The following is an 18,165-nucleotide window of genomic DNA, read 5'->3' as shown; positions in this document are numbered from 1 at the left end:
CCCACGTTACAACTTGGTATGAAATACAGCAATTACTACGCTAGTTGTGAATTAAATTTGGTCTACAATTTGATGTGTCCCCTTCTTTCTTTCCATCAGTATATAAAGGCGAAGTTATATGGTATCCAAAAACTTTGATGAAAAGCTTACAGTAACTTCTGACATTTCAAACCCTGTAATGATTTTGTTCATTTTCATCACTGTTCAGTAATAGTAAAGCAATAACAGTAATTGTAATACCTTTTGATATATTTTTTTTGCTTGTTATTAATTAGTGATCCTCAGTTTAATAAATCAATGATGAATGAATTGTTAATTAATTTAAATTAATCATTTCATTCAATTATTGGTTGATTGATTAATTAATTAATACATTCTTTAAAACATACATCTTTACAATATAAAAATAAAAGATTTTGTGTTCTTCATATGTTTGTATTTACAATTATTATTTTTAAGCTGTGTATAATTAATGAAAAACGTGTATTAACGAATGACTTGTTTGTTACAGATCACCCCAACATACCTGTCATTAACAAGGATGTTCTGGGAATGGAGCCAGTCGTGGTGAGTGTTACATAAACTTTGGGCTTATTAATGTAACCAATGTTAGCCGATTCATAATATTAACTATTTCAAAAGGATCTATTAAGTTATTCTTACCACATGGATAAGTGCACAATGCTAGATCCTTTTAAATTCTACAATTTTACTGAATGATATTTTACAAAATCGTTTACAAAATATGCATTTGCTGATCATGTTACTTTTTTTGTGAAAATGTACATTATGGAAATTTCTAGATTCATGTAAATTACACATATCTATGGCTAAGTCACTGATTGGTATTTTAGAGACTGCTTGTGGACATATACATAATAGCTATGACAATTCTAGATCATTTGACTAATAAACCAGTGACAGGAGTTTTACTAAACATCCTACAATCCAATTTATTCTCTACACATTTGTTCAAACATGCACTTTCCCCAATGTTTGTGAGACTAATTTAAAAACTATTTCAGGTTCAGATGTACCGTGGAAAGAATGGCTACGGTTTCTCTGTGGTTGATTCATTCCCCGTGAAGGTGGGGCGTGTTGATGACGCCTCCCCCGCCAAGATGGGGGGACTGAAGAAAGGCGACTACATCATCAAGGTCAATGGACAGAATGTGTCGCGGTCGACCTGCGTCAGTGTCGCCAAACTCGTCAAGTAAGTAGAGTTGAAAACAGTTACATTACTTCAAAGTGCTAGTTTTAATTTGAATTTTTTGTACATATTTATCACTGTAATTTTTAAATGCGACTGTATTACTTGTGTTTTAATGAAAACATACTTTTTGTAAATATAAATATTTTAGCAATACAACACTGAAAGCCTTGTTTGTTAAGGAGAAGAATAACCTGGGTGTATATAGTTTGTTCTCAAACAATAAACTAGTATTAAATATTGTTGTTACATAAGAGTTACCTATGTCCTCTCCAAAAAAAACCTAATATTAAATACTACTTCTTCTAATAGCCACAGATTAAAGATGTGGTGGAGTTTAATTAAACATTATTGACCTTTTTTCCATTCACAATGACTTCTATCATAACTGATTGTTATTTTATTTTTCTATTTTAGGAGAAGTGGAACCAAGCTGGTTCTTGATGTTCAACGTCAGAAAGAGGTCTCCATCGAGACGTTTGACAAGTCGCCATGGAAACCATCGGCCCCGATCTACGAGTCGATCCACAACAACTCTGAGGACGATCACGATTCGTCTGACGGTGATGTTGAGGAGACCAAGGAGAACTCTTGTATCTCCGTTGATGAAGACCCGACCGGGGAGCAAGAGTACACATTCTCCCTGGATGGACTCCCCACCAGCACCCCCCTACCCCTCCTGCTGCACAAGGGTCACAGGGTGAGTACCTTGTCACATTAAGTTAATTTGTGGGTGGGTGTGATGTAAGCTGTGCATTTTTCAATCCAGTTACAAACTGATTAAGTCTGCTAAATAGTTGATGAATCTTGTTAAAATCTTTATTTTCATTATTTAACAATTTAGAGTCATCAACATTTTGTTTGGTTTCTGTGGGTCACCTTTGTTTGAGATCCATTGTATTTTGTTTACAATGCGGATCATACTCTACTTACAATGAAATTAACACTTCATGCTGATATGCCCAGCTGAATTTCATGTAGCGGTAAGAGATGTACCATATGCATAAAAATACCTTTCGACTTATATGTATATGTGTTGCAGTATACAGGGGTGCATAAAATCGAAAATAATTCACTAGCCCGCTGGACCAGAACTAGCCCGTCAGAATTTCTACTAGTCCGAAATACTATATTATTAATACTATTATAATATACAGTGTCAAAACGTTATTGGAAACACCTTGTAGGTGATCAACATCACGTGACACAACGTTATTGGAAACACCTTGTAGGTGATCAACATCATGTGACAAAACGTTATTGGAAACACCTTGTAGGTGATCAACATCATGTGACAAAACGTTATTGGAAACACCTTGTAGGTGATCAACATCACGTGGCAAACAAAATCAAAAAGACAGATCGCCCGTCGGACTGGTCATTGCATTGTTTAACTCGTCTGTCAGAATGTTTACTTGCATTTGGCGAGCGGGCAAGTACTTTCTGCAGCCCTGAGTATAGATGTAATTTTGAGATTTCCATGAAATTTATATTGCTGAATATATCATTAATAATTCAATTTTTTATCATAAATAACCATTTTGTGAGTAAAGTCTGTTAATTAATATAAACATGTGTTGTTGTTGTAGACGGCGTACACCGGGTTCACGGAACAGAAGAAACAGGAAGCTGTCCACCGTCTGCTCAGTCTGGAGCTCGACCTGATTGACTTCATGCACGCGGGCATGCAGCGCTACTCGCGGCCACTCCGACACTGCATCCTGTCGGCACAGCAACACAAGGTGCTCTTCCAGAACATCGAGAAGGTATGTGTTATAATAATTTAACATGTAAAACTATAACACACACAGGTTGAATAAAAGGTGTTCTAGATTTGATCACAAAGCAGGGGGAGTAAAACCACACAAATTAATTATTTGTAATTTATGGTAGTGGATGGGTTTTTTTGTGGGGTGGATCAGGGTTTGGGTTATATTGCAGTATGGTGTTAATGGTAAAAAAAATATAGAAATAATTGATTTATTATTATATCACATGTAGGGCTCGAATTCTGCTGCTTATATTTCCTTGATCTGGAGTAAAATATTGATGAAACAAATAAAAATTAAACTATTATTTTTACTTGTTGATTTGTTAATTAATGAATTATATGTTTATTGTGATCCACTGTGAATCCATATGTAATGGGTTTTTTGTTTTGTACGAATGTATGTCAAACATTTGGTAAATACTAAAAAATGAAACCTGCTACATGTTTTCATTAGTAGCAAGGGATATTTTGAAGTGACACAAGAAAGACATTTAGTGAAAACTGTTATGATTCTTACCTGTATGTGGTTTGTTATTTTTCCTGTGACCCGTCTATAACCTGTATTTGTCCTGTGACCCGTCTATAACCTGTATTTGTCCTGTGACCCGTCTATATCCTGTATTTGTCCTGTGACCCGTCTATAACCTGTATTGTTATTGTTTCAGCTGGTGACGTTCTCGGAGTACCACATCAAACAGATGCAGGACAACATGCCATCTGCCTACTCGGACACCGACACGTCTCAGTCGACGGACGGCAGCACCAACCTGATAACCGCGGTGGGGCTCATCTACCAGTCGAAGGTCCACATGCTGTGTCAGGCCTACGAGACGTACGCTGCGGGACTCGCAGATGCAAACGCCCTGCTCAGCGAGCAGAAGAAGAACCAGGACTTCATGAGATTCGTCAAGGTAAAGTGTCTTTTGTTTGACAACACCACTAGAGCACATCGATTTATTCATCATCGGCTATTGGATGTCAGATATTTGGTAATTTTAGTTAAAGTTTGATTTGTTAATAATTGGCTATTGGTTAAAAAGTTTAGGTTTTAGGTTTTGTTTAACGACACCACTTGAGCACATTGATTTATTACACATCGACTATTGGATGTCAAATGTTTGGTAATTCTCACATATAGTCTTAGAGAAGAAACTCGCTATTAGTAGCAAGGGATCTTTTATATGCACCATGCCACAGCAAGTTAAATAAATGAACCTGCTAGAAAGATCTACAACTGTTAGCATTTATTAACTTGTATAATCTTTGTGAACAGGTGGTTGTTATACAAATGCATATCAGTGTCACCAATTATAAAGTCAGTTGACATCTACATTTTTAATGGCACCAACATTATCAGACACTGTTTGGAAAACATATATGTGTTAACAAATTACGACTATATTTTAATTTGACACATCCTAAGAGAACGTAAGATAATAATGTTTTTGACACACACTGTCAATGATCAGTATTTGATGTGTTTGTCTTTGTGTTTCAGGAGCCGAAGCTGGAGGCGGGTCAGCCATCGATCAGTGCGTTCATGTACCGGCCGATCCAGCACATCAAGGAGCTGTTCCAGGTGCTGCAGGAGATCTACAGCAACACACAGTCCGATGGCGCCGACCACTTCACTCTCACGCAGGTCGTCGATGGTACGTGCAGCACCAGCTTTCTCTAATAAAGTTGTCTTAGTATTAAACATGTCAGAGTTACTCACCCTTAGGGGCAAATTTCATTAGTCAGCAATGCATATTCATATACTTATACCTAATCCATAATGCACAGAGTGGTGAGATACACACGTATGTGGAGATACATAAATTGAATTTATTCAACTTATTTGCATAAAAAGTGAATATTACAGATTACACATATACATATACAGATTACAGACAAATGGAAGTTGTGCCTTACTTTGATGTTATACATTCATTTCCAAGTAACATGCAAAATTCTTATTGTTTAATAATTAAAAACAAATAACTATGCATTTCCTGGTTAAAGGAAACTATGTACACAATTGTTACTTTTTAGTAAGAAAAATAACTTGGGGAAAAAAAGGTAATTTTGCTGTTATATAAATGTCGAAATAAATTATATTAAGTAACCATGGTTTACAATGTGCTGAGGTGTTGTTAAACTAACCTTACTTTCCTTTATTTAGTTAAGTTAAAACAAAAGACGGATTTAAACTAATAACTGTGACTATATTTAAAACAAAAGACTTTAAACTAACGAATGTGCCTATTTTCCCCAGGAATGCGTAGCTGTGTGAACAACATCACAAACAGCGGGTGTTGCCGCGTGGCGAGCCTGACGTCACTGTCATCACAGAGTAAGAGCAGCAGCAAGGGCTGCAGCATGAAGATTGGTTCATCATCGTCGGCGTCATCGAGTGGTGGCAGCAGTACATCATCCCACCAGCCAACCATACCGACGTCACGGTCCATGGACACGATACGCTCCGTCGACTCCGAGGTGATGAGGATTCAAGACCGACTCGTCTTCTCGCAAAATATACCTGTAAGTTTGATACATGTAATAATTAGCTTTATACGGCAAGCCTCAAAATTCATTTTTTGTGGAGTAGGAAGCTGTCTTTGCTTTTTTAAGTTTTTGTTAGGATCCCGCCTTCATGTACATCAAAACCATAGTTTGTGCCGTCCTGTCTGGGAAAGTGCATGTCAAAATGCATAAGCAACATTGGTGTGGCGGTAGTGACTTTCGTCTTTCACTTTCTACATCATTTCAAAATAACCATATACATGTAACACTCAAAACTGGCCATACAATGGGCTGAGTTTTTTTTGTTTTTTTATCCAGTTCTATCACACATTACTCATCCTGAATAGATAATTAGCAGTTACCGCACTGAAGCTGTGTAGAGTTTTTGCACTGTCTCAATTTTTTTTTAACATACTCCTTTGTGGACTTTATGTTCTAGACAATAAAGTGAGTTTTTTTGCTTAATATTCTCTACATTGTGGAATAAATTTGTTTTCCAATTGTTACATATGAATCAGCCTGTGTAGATTTGTGATAGTTTCTCCACTAAGTTGTGACCTGAGTGATTGTTTTGTTGCTGCAGGTGTTTCAGCTGTGCCAAGAGGAGCGCCACCTGATCTACCGGGGGGAGATGTTCAAGTGGGCAGGGCACCAGTGGATCAAGTGTCACATGCTGCTCTTCTCGGATGTGATGCTGGAGGTGGACGTGGAGCGTGACCACTACCTGCATGTCTCCAGCGAACCCATGTTCCTCCGCGAGATCTGCGGCATCGAGACCCAACGCAAACACGGTACGCTCAAACATAGTGCACATTTACTGTTTAACAACACCACTGGAGCACATTGATTAATTAATCATCGGCTACTGAATGTCAAACATTTGGTAATTTTGGCACGTAGTCAGAGGAAATCCACTACATTTTTCCTAATGAAGCAAAGGATCTTTTATATGCATCATCCCACAGACAGGATAGCACATACCACAGTCTTAGATCAGTTGTGGTGCACTGGTTGGAATGAGAAACCACAATGAGTTGAATGGATTCACCGAGAGTTACTGTTAAAGTCGGCTTTGTTTAACAACATCACTACAGCAGAATTTGAGGGCAGTATCTAGCTCAGTGGGTAGAGCACCGCCCTGAGGTGCGTCGGTCACAGGATCGAACCTCCTCACTGGACCCATTATTTGATTGTTTTTTTCCATCCCAACCAGTACCCCATGACTGGTGTATCAATGCTGTGGTATGTGCTGTCCTGTCTGTGGGAAAGTGCATATAAAAGATCACTTGCTGCTAATGAAAAAATGTGTTTTTTGTGTAAATGATCAAATGTAACTTTAATAATGATTAAAAATAAATTGTGTTTTAAATATTTTGGGTTCACATGCATTAAAAATGTTTTGAATATTATAAGTATGAAGCAGTTGTGGATGTCTCTGGTTTTAAATTCAATAATTTGTATTTCAAAAATACAATGAACTGATTATTCATATTAGAAAAGAAATGAAATTTATTTATATTCAAAAACTGATAGCTATTGTAATATCATTGTAATATCACTGCAACTATAAAATGTTTATTTTATTAACTTGTGTTATTCCTCTCCACAGCCACAGAATTTGTCCTGCACACGTGTCCCAAGAGTCCATGCACTGGAATCCCCGTCCAGCGCCGCATCACATACCGTGCACCCAGCTCCGAGGAGAAGTGCACATGGAAGAGTCTACTTGAGCAGAGGGTGAGCTCCATCAAGGGATCACTTGAGTACTTCAGCTCCAGCGAGATCTCCACATGCGGAGTCATCATCTAATCATCATCATCGGAAATCAAGTCATCATTAAACCTGTCATGACATCATCATCATCGGAAATCAAGTCATCACATATTCATCTTTATTCAGTCATCATCTGAATATTCATCATCATTATCTAAATTGTCATCATCTCATCTGGGTATTGCCATTATCTAGTGATTACCATCATTCAAGTACTGATAACATGAGGATATTAAAGCTCATTGTCATCATCTCATCTGGGTATTGCCATTATCTAGTGATTACCATCATTCAAGTACTGATAACATGAGGATATTAAAGCTCATTGTCATCATCATCATCATCATCCATTGATCATTATCATCTGACCTATCTTGATTATCCAAGCAGTCATAATTAACCATTGCCGTGCTGGTAATATCATCATCGTCGTCATCACCATTATCATCCTTATCATTACCACCATCATCATCATCACCATGATCTGATTGCTGTGTAAAGATCACTGATGTCTAATCCACATCTTACCATTGTCTCATCATAGTGATCGTCTCATGAGTGAGTTCTATCTGTATGTGTTCAAACAGTCACTGTGACATCTACGGATATGATGGTTGTTATTGCGTGTGCATCTTTAAGACATAATATGATGATGTTACGTGCACCGGCCAGTGAACCACTGAAAACTTTCTACGACAAGTGGTGTAAACGTTTTCAATATAATTACTGATGTTGTTACACACAAAAAAGAGATGCTCTTGACAGTATGACTTGTGTTGTTGCTCAGTTAACTATGTCACACACAAAACATAGTTTCTCGTGTTGTTGTTAAGCGTTTTGGCATGTACTCTTTGAGCGGAATATCAAAATGACATGCAGGTTTTCTTGCTGAAAACTGACAATGAATTTGTTTTTTAATTATTAGTGCTGAGGGAGAGTTTCTTTCTTTTTTTAATGTATTGACAGACTGTCCAAGTTGTGAAGCAAGACGGGCCAGCCTGTACATGTAGTTGTCTCCCTTTAATTGTAAATACTTGTACATAGACCTATCATTACTCCATGGAATATCCCCCTCTTTCACTTGTTCACTTTCTGTCTCTCTTCTCTTAACTGTCTGTTGCCTTGAGGGCCTCTTGTAAATATTGCATTGTGGGCAGACATCACACCATACAACACAGTGTTGCTACATGCACCAGAGAAACGTTATATAGAACACACAGTAATTGTTTCTCTGTCTTTGTTAGTCTACATACATAAAAATGGAAACCGCGCCACACAAATTGCAAGTGCTATGTTGCATTGTCATTGTTAGTATGTTGTATGCATGTTGTTGGTACATACACTGTATGTACATGTTTCTGTGTGTAAATAATAGTATAGGTTTCTTCTTTTGTACATTTGATCATCTTTATTTATGTCTATAAATGAAATAAAATCTGGAAAAACACCATCAGTTTTGGTTATCATTTACGTGCTGTCATACGTTTCATCGCAGATGTTTCAAATTTGTGCTGACAGAGATAAAAACTCACTGGACTGACACACAATAATGGTTATTTGTGCTGACAGAGATAAAAACTAACTGGACTGACACACAATAATGGTTATTTGTGCTGACAGAGATAAAAACTCACTGGACTGACACACAATAATGGTTATTTGTGCTGACAGAGAAAAACTCACTGGACTGACACAGAATATGGTTATTTGTGCTGACAGAGATAAAAACTCACTGGACTGACACACAATAATGGCTATTTGGGCTGACAGAGATAAAAACTCAGTGGACTGACACACAATAATGGTTATTTGTGCTGACAGAGATAAAAACTCACTGGACTGACACAGAATAATGGTTATTTGTGCTGACAGAGATAAAAACTCACTGGACTGACACAGAATATGGTTATTTGTGCTGACAGAGATAAAAACTCACTGGACTGACACAGAATATGGTTATTTGTGCTGAAGGAGATAAAAACTCACTGGACTGACACACAATAATGGCTATTTGTGCTGACAGAGATAAAAACTCACTGGACTGACACACAATAATGGTTATTTGGTTTCTGACATCCGTTGGTGAGAACTTCATTCGTTATTTTTTATAACATATAGTGTTAACAACAACCACTTACGTGTGATAACATTTTAAAGACATATGACTGGCTGCTCCTAGGTGATGACCAGGTGACCAATACCAAAAAGCACGGTCGAATCGATCACTGTGACATACAAGTAAACCTGAAATTGACTTATGTGACGCACAAGTCTATAAGTGCTAGGGTCTTACATAGGTTTTAGTTGAAAAAGGCATTTAAATTTATTTTAAAACTGTTTTCTGAAGATATGTAAGAAATAGAATACTACATTCATGTCTGTGAGATACCATGTTTTTAACCAACTCTTACGATAAACAGTGTGTAACAGCCGCTTATGTAGTATTCTTTATGTGTCACATGGGTGAGTTTAGTATATGACAAAATGACATGGATATTTTATATCATTGGAATATGTCACATAACATGGGTGGGTATAGTATGTGACAAATGTCACATGACATGGCTGTTTTATGTATGGCACTGGAATAATATGTCACAATGATGGGTGGGTATTGTACATCACTGGAATATATGATATCATTGGAATATGTCACATGACGCATGGGTAATGTATGTATCATGGGCATTTCTCACAATGATGGGTGGGCTTTAAATGTGATACTGAAATGTGTCACAATGACATGGGTGGGTATTGTATATAACACTGTAATATGTCACAATGGCATTGATGGGTATTGTATATCACTGAAAAATGTCAATGGCATGGGTGGGTGTTGTATATAAGAATTAAATATGTCACAATGGCATGTGTGACTATTGTACGTGACATTGAAATATATCACAATGATGGGTGAGTATTATATAAAACAAATTTAATGTCACAATGACATGGATGTGTACTGTCTGTGACACTGACTTGGGTGGGTAGTGTATGTGACCCTAAAGTATGTCACAATTACATGGGTGGGTATGGTATTTGACACTGACATATGTCACAATGACAAGTGGGTAGTGTATGTGACACTGAATTATGTCAATGACATGGGTGGGTATTGTATATAACACTGGAATATGTGACAATGACATGGGTGGGTATTGTATATAACACTGGAATATGTGACAATGACATGGGTAGGCATTGTATATCACTGACATATGTCGCAATGAGATGGATATGTATTGTATGCGACATTGAAATATGTGACAATGGCATGGATGGGTATTGTATATGGCACTAAACTATGTCACAATGATATTGGTGGGTATTGTATAACACTGAAATATGTCACAATGACATGGGTGGGTATCGTATTTTAGAAATATGTCACAATGACATGGATGGGTATTTTATATAACACTGAAATATGTTGCAATGACATCGATGTGTATTACATAAAACACTGAAATATGTCACAATGGCATGGGTGGGTCCTATATATAACACTGACATATGTAACAATGACATGGATGGGTATTGTGTATAACACTGGATTATGTCATAATAACATGGGTGGGTATTGTATATGGCACTAAAATATGTCACAATGTTATTGGTGGGTATTGTATAACACTGAAATATGTCACAATGACATGGGTGGGTATTGTATATGGCACTAAAATATGTCACAATGTTATTGGTGGGTATTGTATAACACTGAAATATGTCACAATGACATGGGTGGGTATCGTATATCAGAAATATGTCACAATAACATGGATGGGTATTTTATATAACACTGAAATATGTCACAATGACATCGATGTGTATTACATAAAACACTGAAATATGTCACAATGGCATGGGTGGGTCCTGTATATAACACTGACATATGTAACAATGACATGGATGGGTATTGTGTATAACACTGGAATATGTCATAATGACATGGGTGGGTATTGTGTATAACACTGGAATATGTCACAATGACATGGGTAGGCATTGTATATCACTGAAATATGTCGAAATGATATGGGTATGTATTGTATGTGATACTGAAATATGTCACAATGGCATGGATGGGTATTGTATATGGCACTAAAATATGTCACAATGATATTGGTGGGTATTGTATAACACTGAAATATGTCACAATGACATGGATGGGTATTGTATATCAGAAATATGTAACAATGACATGGATGGGTGTTGTATATAACACTGAAATATGTCACAATGACATGGGTGGGTATTGTATATAACACTGAAATATGTCACAATGACATGGGTGGGTATTGTATATAACACTGACATATGTCACAATGACATGGGTGGGTATTGTATATCAGAAATATGTAACAATGACATAGGTGGATATTGTATATAAGACTGATCTATGTCACAATGACATGGATGGGTACTGTATATAACACTGGAATATGTCATAATAACATGAATGGTTATTGTATATAACACTGAAATATGTCACAATGTCATGGGTGGGTCCTATATATAAAACACTGAAACAATGGCATGGATGGGTATTGTATATCACTGAAATATGTCAATAGCATGGGAGACTATTGTATGTGACATTGAAATATATCACAATGACGGGTGAGTATTATATAAAACAAATGCCACAATGACATGGGTGTGTACTGTCTGTGACACTGACTTGGGTGGGTAGTTTATGTGACACTAAAATATGTCACAATTACATGGGTGGGTACTGTATATGACACTGACATATGTCACAATGACGAGTAGTGTATGTGAAACTGAATTATGTCACAATGATATGGGTGGGTAATGTATATAACACTGGAATATGTGACAATGACATGGGTAGGTATTTTATATCACTGAAATACATCGCAATGACATGGGTATGTATTGTATGTGACACTGAAATATGTCACAATGACATGGATGGCCATTGTATATAACACTGAAATATGTCACAATGACATGGGTGGCCATTGTATATAACACTGAAATATGTCACAATGACATGGGTGGGCATTGTATATAACACAGAAATATGTCACAATGACATGGGTGGGTATTGTATATAACACTGAAATATGTCACAATGACATGGGTGGCCATTGTATATAACACTGAAATATGTCACAATGACTTGGATGGGTATTGTATATAACACTGAAATATGTCAGAATGACATGGGTGGCCATTGTATATAACACTGAAATATGTCAGAATGACATGGGTGGGCATTGTATATAACACTGAAATATGTCACAATGCCATGGATGGGTACTGTAGATAACTCTGAAATATGTCACAATGACATGGATGGGCATTGTATATAACACTGAAATATGTCACAATGACATGGATGGGTACTGTAGATAACTCTGAAATATGTCACAATGACATGGGTGTCCATTGTATATAACACTGAAATATGTCACAATGACATGGGTGGGTACTGTATATAACACTGAAATATATCACAATGACATGGATGGGTACTGTATATAACACTGAAATATATCACAATGACATGGGTGTGTACTGTATATAACACTGAAATATATCACAATAACATGGGTTGGTACTGTATATAACACTGAAATATATCACAATAACATGGGTGGGTACTGTAGATAACACTGAAATATGTCACAATGACATGGATGGGTATTGTATGTCTTCTTCTTTTCGTTCGCTTGTTGACTACATGTCGAGGCCAACAGTGACTATGAACGATACTGTTCTCTATAGATCACGTTTTGTGCCATACAGCTTCTTCTGGAGAGTTGTAGTTGTTCAGGTAGTCTCCTTCAGCTGCTGTAGGTTTATGCAGTCTTGTATGGCATGTTCGGTCGTCTGTTCTGCTTCTCCATGGGAGCACATCAAGAAGGTACCAGCTGGAACCTCTTATGCATATGCTGGTTAAGCCTGTTGTGTTCTGTCCTTAGTCGGAAAATGATTACCTGTTCTTGACGGTTTGTTTGGGAGGTCTATAGAGAGATTTAATATGGGATTTCATCTCTTCGTAATTCACCCAATTATCCTCCTGTTCTTTAGCTGCACTCAGTTTTGCCAGTCTGTCTGCATTTTCATTTCCTGGTATGCCACAGTGAGCAGGGATCCATTGTAACACGACTTGGTTGACACTGCTGATAGGATGTAGGGCTTCTGAAAGTCGGTCAAGCTTGTTGTTTCCAAGAGTCAGGAAGACAACATGTGAGCATTTCTCCTCTCTGGTGCTGATGATGTGGGCAGCATGAATGGTAGCCACAACCTCTGCAGCATAGTTTGTGCAGTGCTTCGCTGTAGAAAAATGTGCCTCCTCTCGGTAGCCACTAGGGTCCATGATGTATATTCCAGCCCCTCTGTTTTCCACTGCATTTGTTGCAGATCCATCAGTATATACCTGTGTCCATGATGTCTCTGGGTTCATCAATTATGGCCAGTGTCAGGGCTCGTTTGTATGGTTCATTGTGTTCCTCTCCAGGGGTGAGGTGTTGGACCATTGTGCAGATCTTTACATTGTCCAATTGTGGTTCCCATGGTGGATGCAGATGACAGTACTAATTTGATGGATTTATCTGGGAGTTGTCCCTTGTTTCCTCAGGAGTTATTTGCTCTCTTTATGAAAGCTTGTTCTTTTTGAGTCTGTTGCAGGGATAGTCATTCATTCTCTTGTTCATTGGATGTTGTGGCAAGAACTTGAACTTAGTGGCTTGTATCGTGAGCTTGGAGTTACAGCGTTTGCTGAGGGGTACGATGCCAGTGAGCTGTTCCATTTTCTCGATGGGGGTTGATCTCATTGCTCCAGTTATTATCCTGAGTGCTTGGTTTTGAACACTGTCTGGTTTTTGTTTATGTGACTTTGCTGCTGTTGACCATGCACTGGAGCCGTACTCAAGATGTGGTCTGATTACTCCTTGGTAGGCACTTTTCAGTATGTTATGATCAGCAACCCACTTGGTGCCAGCTAGTTTTCTCATTATGGCAAATTTTCTTCGAGCTTTGGCCTCGGTTTTTTCCACTTGTGGTTTCCAGATCTGTCTCTTGTCAAAAATGATCCCCTTGTATGTCTGTTGGTCCTCATACTGGAGAGGCGTGTCATCAAATGTTAGGTTGCCTGCTTCCTGTTTTGTGGAGAGTGAGAAAAGAGTGGAAGCTGACTTGTCTTTGTTGATTGTCATGCACCAGTCTCGAGTAGTTGTGTGACCAGGTCACTGATGAAGATGATTAAGAGAGTAGGTGACAGTACTCCTCCCTCAGGTACTTCATGGCGTATGAGTACTTTATTGCTGTGTTGGCCATCTACCATTACTCTCGCCCCTTCGGGTATGAAGATAAGACTTGGTCCACCTGTACATGTTGCCACATATACTGTTTTTTGTAGCTTTGCTAGTAGGCCATCTTTCCAGACCTTATCAAAGGCGTTTTGCAGATCAATGAAGGAGGCAAGAACAACCTTCTGTGCTTGAAAAGCATCTTCGATTACTTGTGACAGGTAGGTGGCCTGGTCTTCTGTGCTGCAGAATTGTCTAAATCCTGCCTGCTCTTGAGTGATGATGTTCTCAGTGTCAAGGAACTGTTGAAGCCGATGATTGATGATGCGCTCTAGGGTCTTGCAGACACAGCTAGTTAGGCTGATGGGTCTGTAGCTGCTTGCCTTTTGTTTGTTTATACCTATTTCAGTATGGGTATCATCACTGCCTCTTTCCAGATGTGTGGCACCTTACCTTCAGAACAGCTTATGTTGAACATTTCTAACAGTTTGGATCGCGCAGTATTGCCTAGGTGTTTCAGCATTTCATTAGTAATACCATCCGGTCGTAGAGATTTCTTATTTTTAGATGTTTGAGGGCATTTTCAAGTTCTGGTAAAGTTATACTATTCGTCATGGAATCTTGTGGGGTAGCTTTACTTGCCGTTTCCTTTTGTTCCGTTCGTATATTTCCATCCTCCATTAGAGTGATCTTCTGTCCATGGGATTCTTCCTCATTTAGTTGTTTTGTAAGTTTCCATCATTTGGTGCTGTCCTTTTTCAAGGTTGAGTGCAGCAGTTTTGTCTCTCCAGCGTTTTCTTTTGGGTTCAATCTTGGTTCTGAGGTATATGGCTTGAGCATGCTGAAGCTTTAGGTTGTTGTTTTGGCTCCGGTTAGACTCTGATTCTTCCCTTACCCGGGTTAGTTCATCATGTGCCATTTGAAGTTTGTTATTCCAGTAAGGAGCATATACTTTCCTGACTCCTCTTGGGATATTTTCTTTGGCATCTTTAATTATTTGGAGGTTGAATTCCTTCACTACAGTGTCTATGTTCCTTCCCTGTATTTCAATTTCTTTGGTAACTCGTTCGTGTGAAGCTTGAAAAGTTCCCATTTTGCTTTCTTGTAGTTCCACCTTGGAGGCTGTGAAGCTGTATGGATTTGGCTATCACTTAAGGTTAGGAGGACCGGTCGATGGTCATTTCCCCCTAGCTGTGGTCCTACTTCTCGACTAATGACTCTTTGGACATCGTCAGTTGTGGAATGCCAACGCCTGGAATGGAATGTTGGTTGATCAAGTGGGTCATTGATGAGATTAAGGTTCTTTTCATCCTGCCAGCTTTTTATCTCCTCTCCTCTTTAGTCCATTTTGTTGTAACCCCGGCTCTGTGATTGGCTGTTGAAGTTTCCAACAAGTAGGAAGTTACTGTCTGATGTCTGAATATCATCAAGGGAGAGTTCTTTGTCATTTGGGCAGTACAAATTTACAATGTGAAGCTTTGTTTTGTTTTAATCTTGACCCCAATGAATTCAGCTTCCTCCATATATCTATTGGTTTCAATGGCACTGATGTTGTTCCTAACCAGAATCACTACCCCACCCTTGGTTCTTCCACTATGATCACTTCTGAAGGTCTGATAACCTCTGACCTTGACGCTCATCGATTCTTTCAGATGGGATTTTTGGATGCAACAGAAGTTGATCTGGCTTTCATGCATAAAGTGCTGAAGCTCTGTCTTTTTGTTTGAAACTCCCTCAGCATTCTAGTGCATTATGTTGATAGGGGTGTTTTCTTTTGTTGCTTTTGTCTTGCCAGTAGCTTTACTTCCTCGTCTCCTGGCTCCGCGAGACGGTCGGGAAGGACTTCCAGTAGCTGAGAATGGGCCCCCTCGAGGTAAGGAGCCCGGCGCTGCACCTGCCTGGTGAGTCATCACAGGGCGAGCACCGAGCACGTCATTATTGTCCAGAAATGTAGTCATAATAACTGTTGATGCATGGTATTGTGGTCTATTAGAGTGCGCCTTGCGGTCCAATACCTCTGACTTCAGCACTCGAGGTTTCTTTTAGGGTTACCTCACCCGTAGTCCATATCAGTATCTACCCATTGACCAGTCCAGCTTGGGTGTCCCTAACAGAAGCCAAAGCACTTGTTGGCATAGCTCTCTGGGTCACTGAGACATACAACCCCCCTCACCACGTCAATGAATGGACTATGAAGGGGAGGTATTGTATGTGACACTGACATATGTCACAATGTCATGGGTGGGTATTAATATCATCGGACACTAATAACGAAAAACATAAATCAGAATTTCTCTACTATTATCTTGCTTTGGTGTAACATACAGTATCATTAGACAATTTAGTGCTTATTAACTAATGACCTTATTGGTACTATATACGACTCATCAAGAGTTAGCAAACAAACATGTTTAAAATCCCTCGTGCAATAATTATCCTCTATGTATAAGATACCAGTTACCAATTATTATTAAACTTATTTCCCAAGTGTAATAAGTTTCACTTATCAAGAGCTTTTGCGAATAATAAATGGAAATTGTTACACGAGGGGCATACATTTGATAACTGATACCAAGTTTGTTATTGTTTTTATTATTTTTAAAAATGTTCGATATATGCATACATACATGTAGCTGGGGGAGGGGGCTGGGGGACGGGGCACAACCTTTAGTAGGTGTCACAGCCTCTTTATGGAGGGGCACAAGCCATATTTTTACCTTTATCACAAATTTAACAACAACACCGAGAGGCATAAAAGCAAACTGATTTCATTGTGTATGTTTGCCAAATTGTGATGACGTCATATTTAATACCGACAAAGTCATTGGTTTGTAAGTGCCAAATCGTCCAATAATACTGTACATGACACCAGTGCAGAGTAATAATACTCACCCCCTCCCATTCACAAACAAGTCATGCGATGGGTGTAATCTAAGTTTCTTACACACCCATTGACGAGAACACCATTCGTTATTTTTGGTATACTTGTTTACACATATACGTGTGTTAATAATTTCAAGACATACGACTGGCTGCTCCTAGGTGATGACCAGGCCACCAATGCCATACATCCAATTCAAAAACAGCATGATCAAAATCGATTACATTGTGACGTATAGTTAACCTGACAATTATTTGTCTGTGAGGCATAAGTTACCTACAAATGCAAGGGCTGTAAATAACTTTCAGTCAAAAAATCATGTTAAAATTTGCTTAAAAGCTCGTTAGATGCATTTTAAAACAACTCGTTGTGAGATAAATGGTATCTAATGACCACTCGTGTATTATTTTAAAACAATTCGTTGTGAGATAAATGGTATCTAATGACCACTCGTGTATTATTTTCTATTTAACGTACTGTTATATACGTATTACAACTCGGTTTATAATCCTTATTGTGTACATACGTCTAGCTTTAACTACCTACATTACAACTCGGTTTATAATCCTTATTGTGTACATACGTCTAGCTATAACTACCTACATTACAACTCGGTTTATAATCCTTATTGTGTGTACATACGTCTAGCTATAACTACCTACATTACAACTCGATTTATAATCCTTATTGTGTGTACATACGTCTAGCTATAACTACCTACATTACAACTCGGTTTATAATCCTTATT

General features: G+C 38.2%; 2 protein-coding genes across 2 annotated transcripts in view; one reads left to right on the top strand and one right to left on the bottom strand.

Annotated features, from left to right (window-relative positions):
- The window catches only part of LOC121382596, a 62,114-nt gene extending 53,408 nt beyond the window's left edge, over positions 1–8,706 (top strand). The window contains exons 9-17 of the mRNA XM_041512110.1: positions 512–567; positions 1,026–1,213; positions 1,628–1,910; positions 2,800–2,976; positions 3,647–3,892; positions 4,480–4,633; positions 5,239–5,504; positions 6,070–6,277; positions 7,096–8,706. Of these exons, the coding sequence (XP_041368044.1) occupies positions 512–567; positions 1,026–1,213; positions 1,628–1,910; positions 2,800–2,976; positions 3,647–3,892; positions 4,480–4,633; positions 5,239–5,504; positions 6,070–6,277; positions 7,096–7,295 (1,778 nt within the window). The 3' untranslated portion in view covers positions 7,296–8,706. The remainder of the gene's footprint in view (positions 1–511; positions 568–1,025; positions 1,214–1,627; positions 1,911–2,799; positions 2,977–3,646; positions 3,893–4,479; positions 4,634–5,238; positions 5,505–6,069; positions 6,278–7,095) is intronic.
- Positions 8,707–13,218: 4,512 nt separating this feature from the next.
- Positions 13,219–13,692, bottom strand: LOC121383877. Its single transcript, XM_041513974.1, has one exon. The coding sequence runs from the start codon at positions 13,690–13,692 to the stop codon at positions 13,219–13,221; it is 474 nt and encodes a 157-aa protein (XP_041369908.1).
- Between the last annotated feature and the right edge of the window lie 4,473 nt (positions 13,693–18,165).

This window comes from Gigantopelta aegis, chromosome 10 (genome assembly GCF_016097555.1).
Source record: "Gigantopelta aegis isolate Gae_Host chromosome 10, Gae_host_genome, whole genome shotgun sequence".
NCBI lineage: Eukaryota > Metazoa > Mollusca > Gastropoda > Neomphalida > Peltospiridae > Gigantopelta > Gigantopelta aegis.
This window is presented reverse-complemented; position numbering and strand designations above follow the sequence as displayed.

Coding starts and splice junctions, on each gene's coding strand:
- LOC121383877 (XM_041513974.1), bottom strand. CDS start 13,692: ATGAACCCAGAGACATCATGGACACAGGTATATACTGATGGATCTGCA.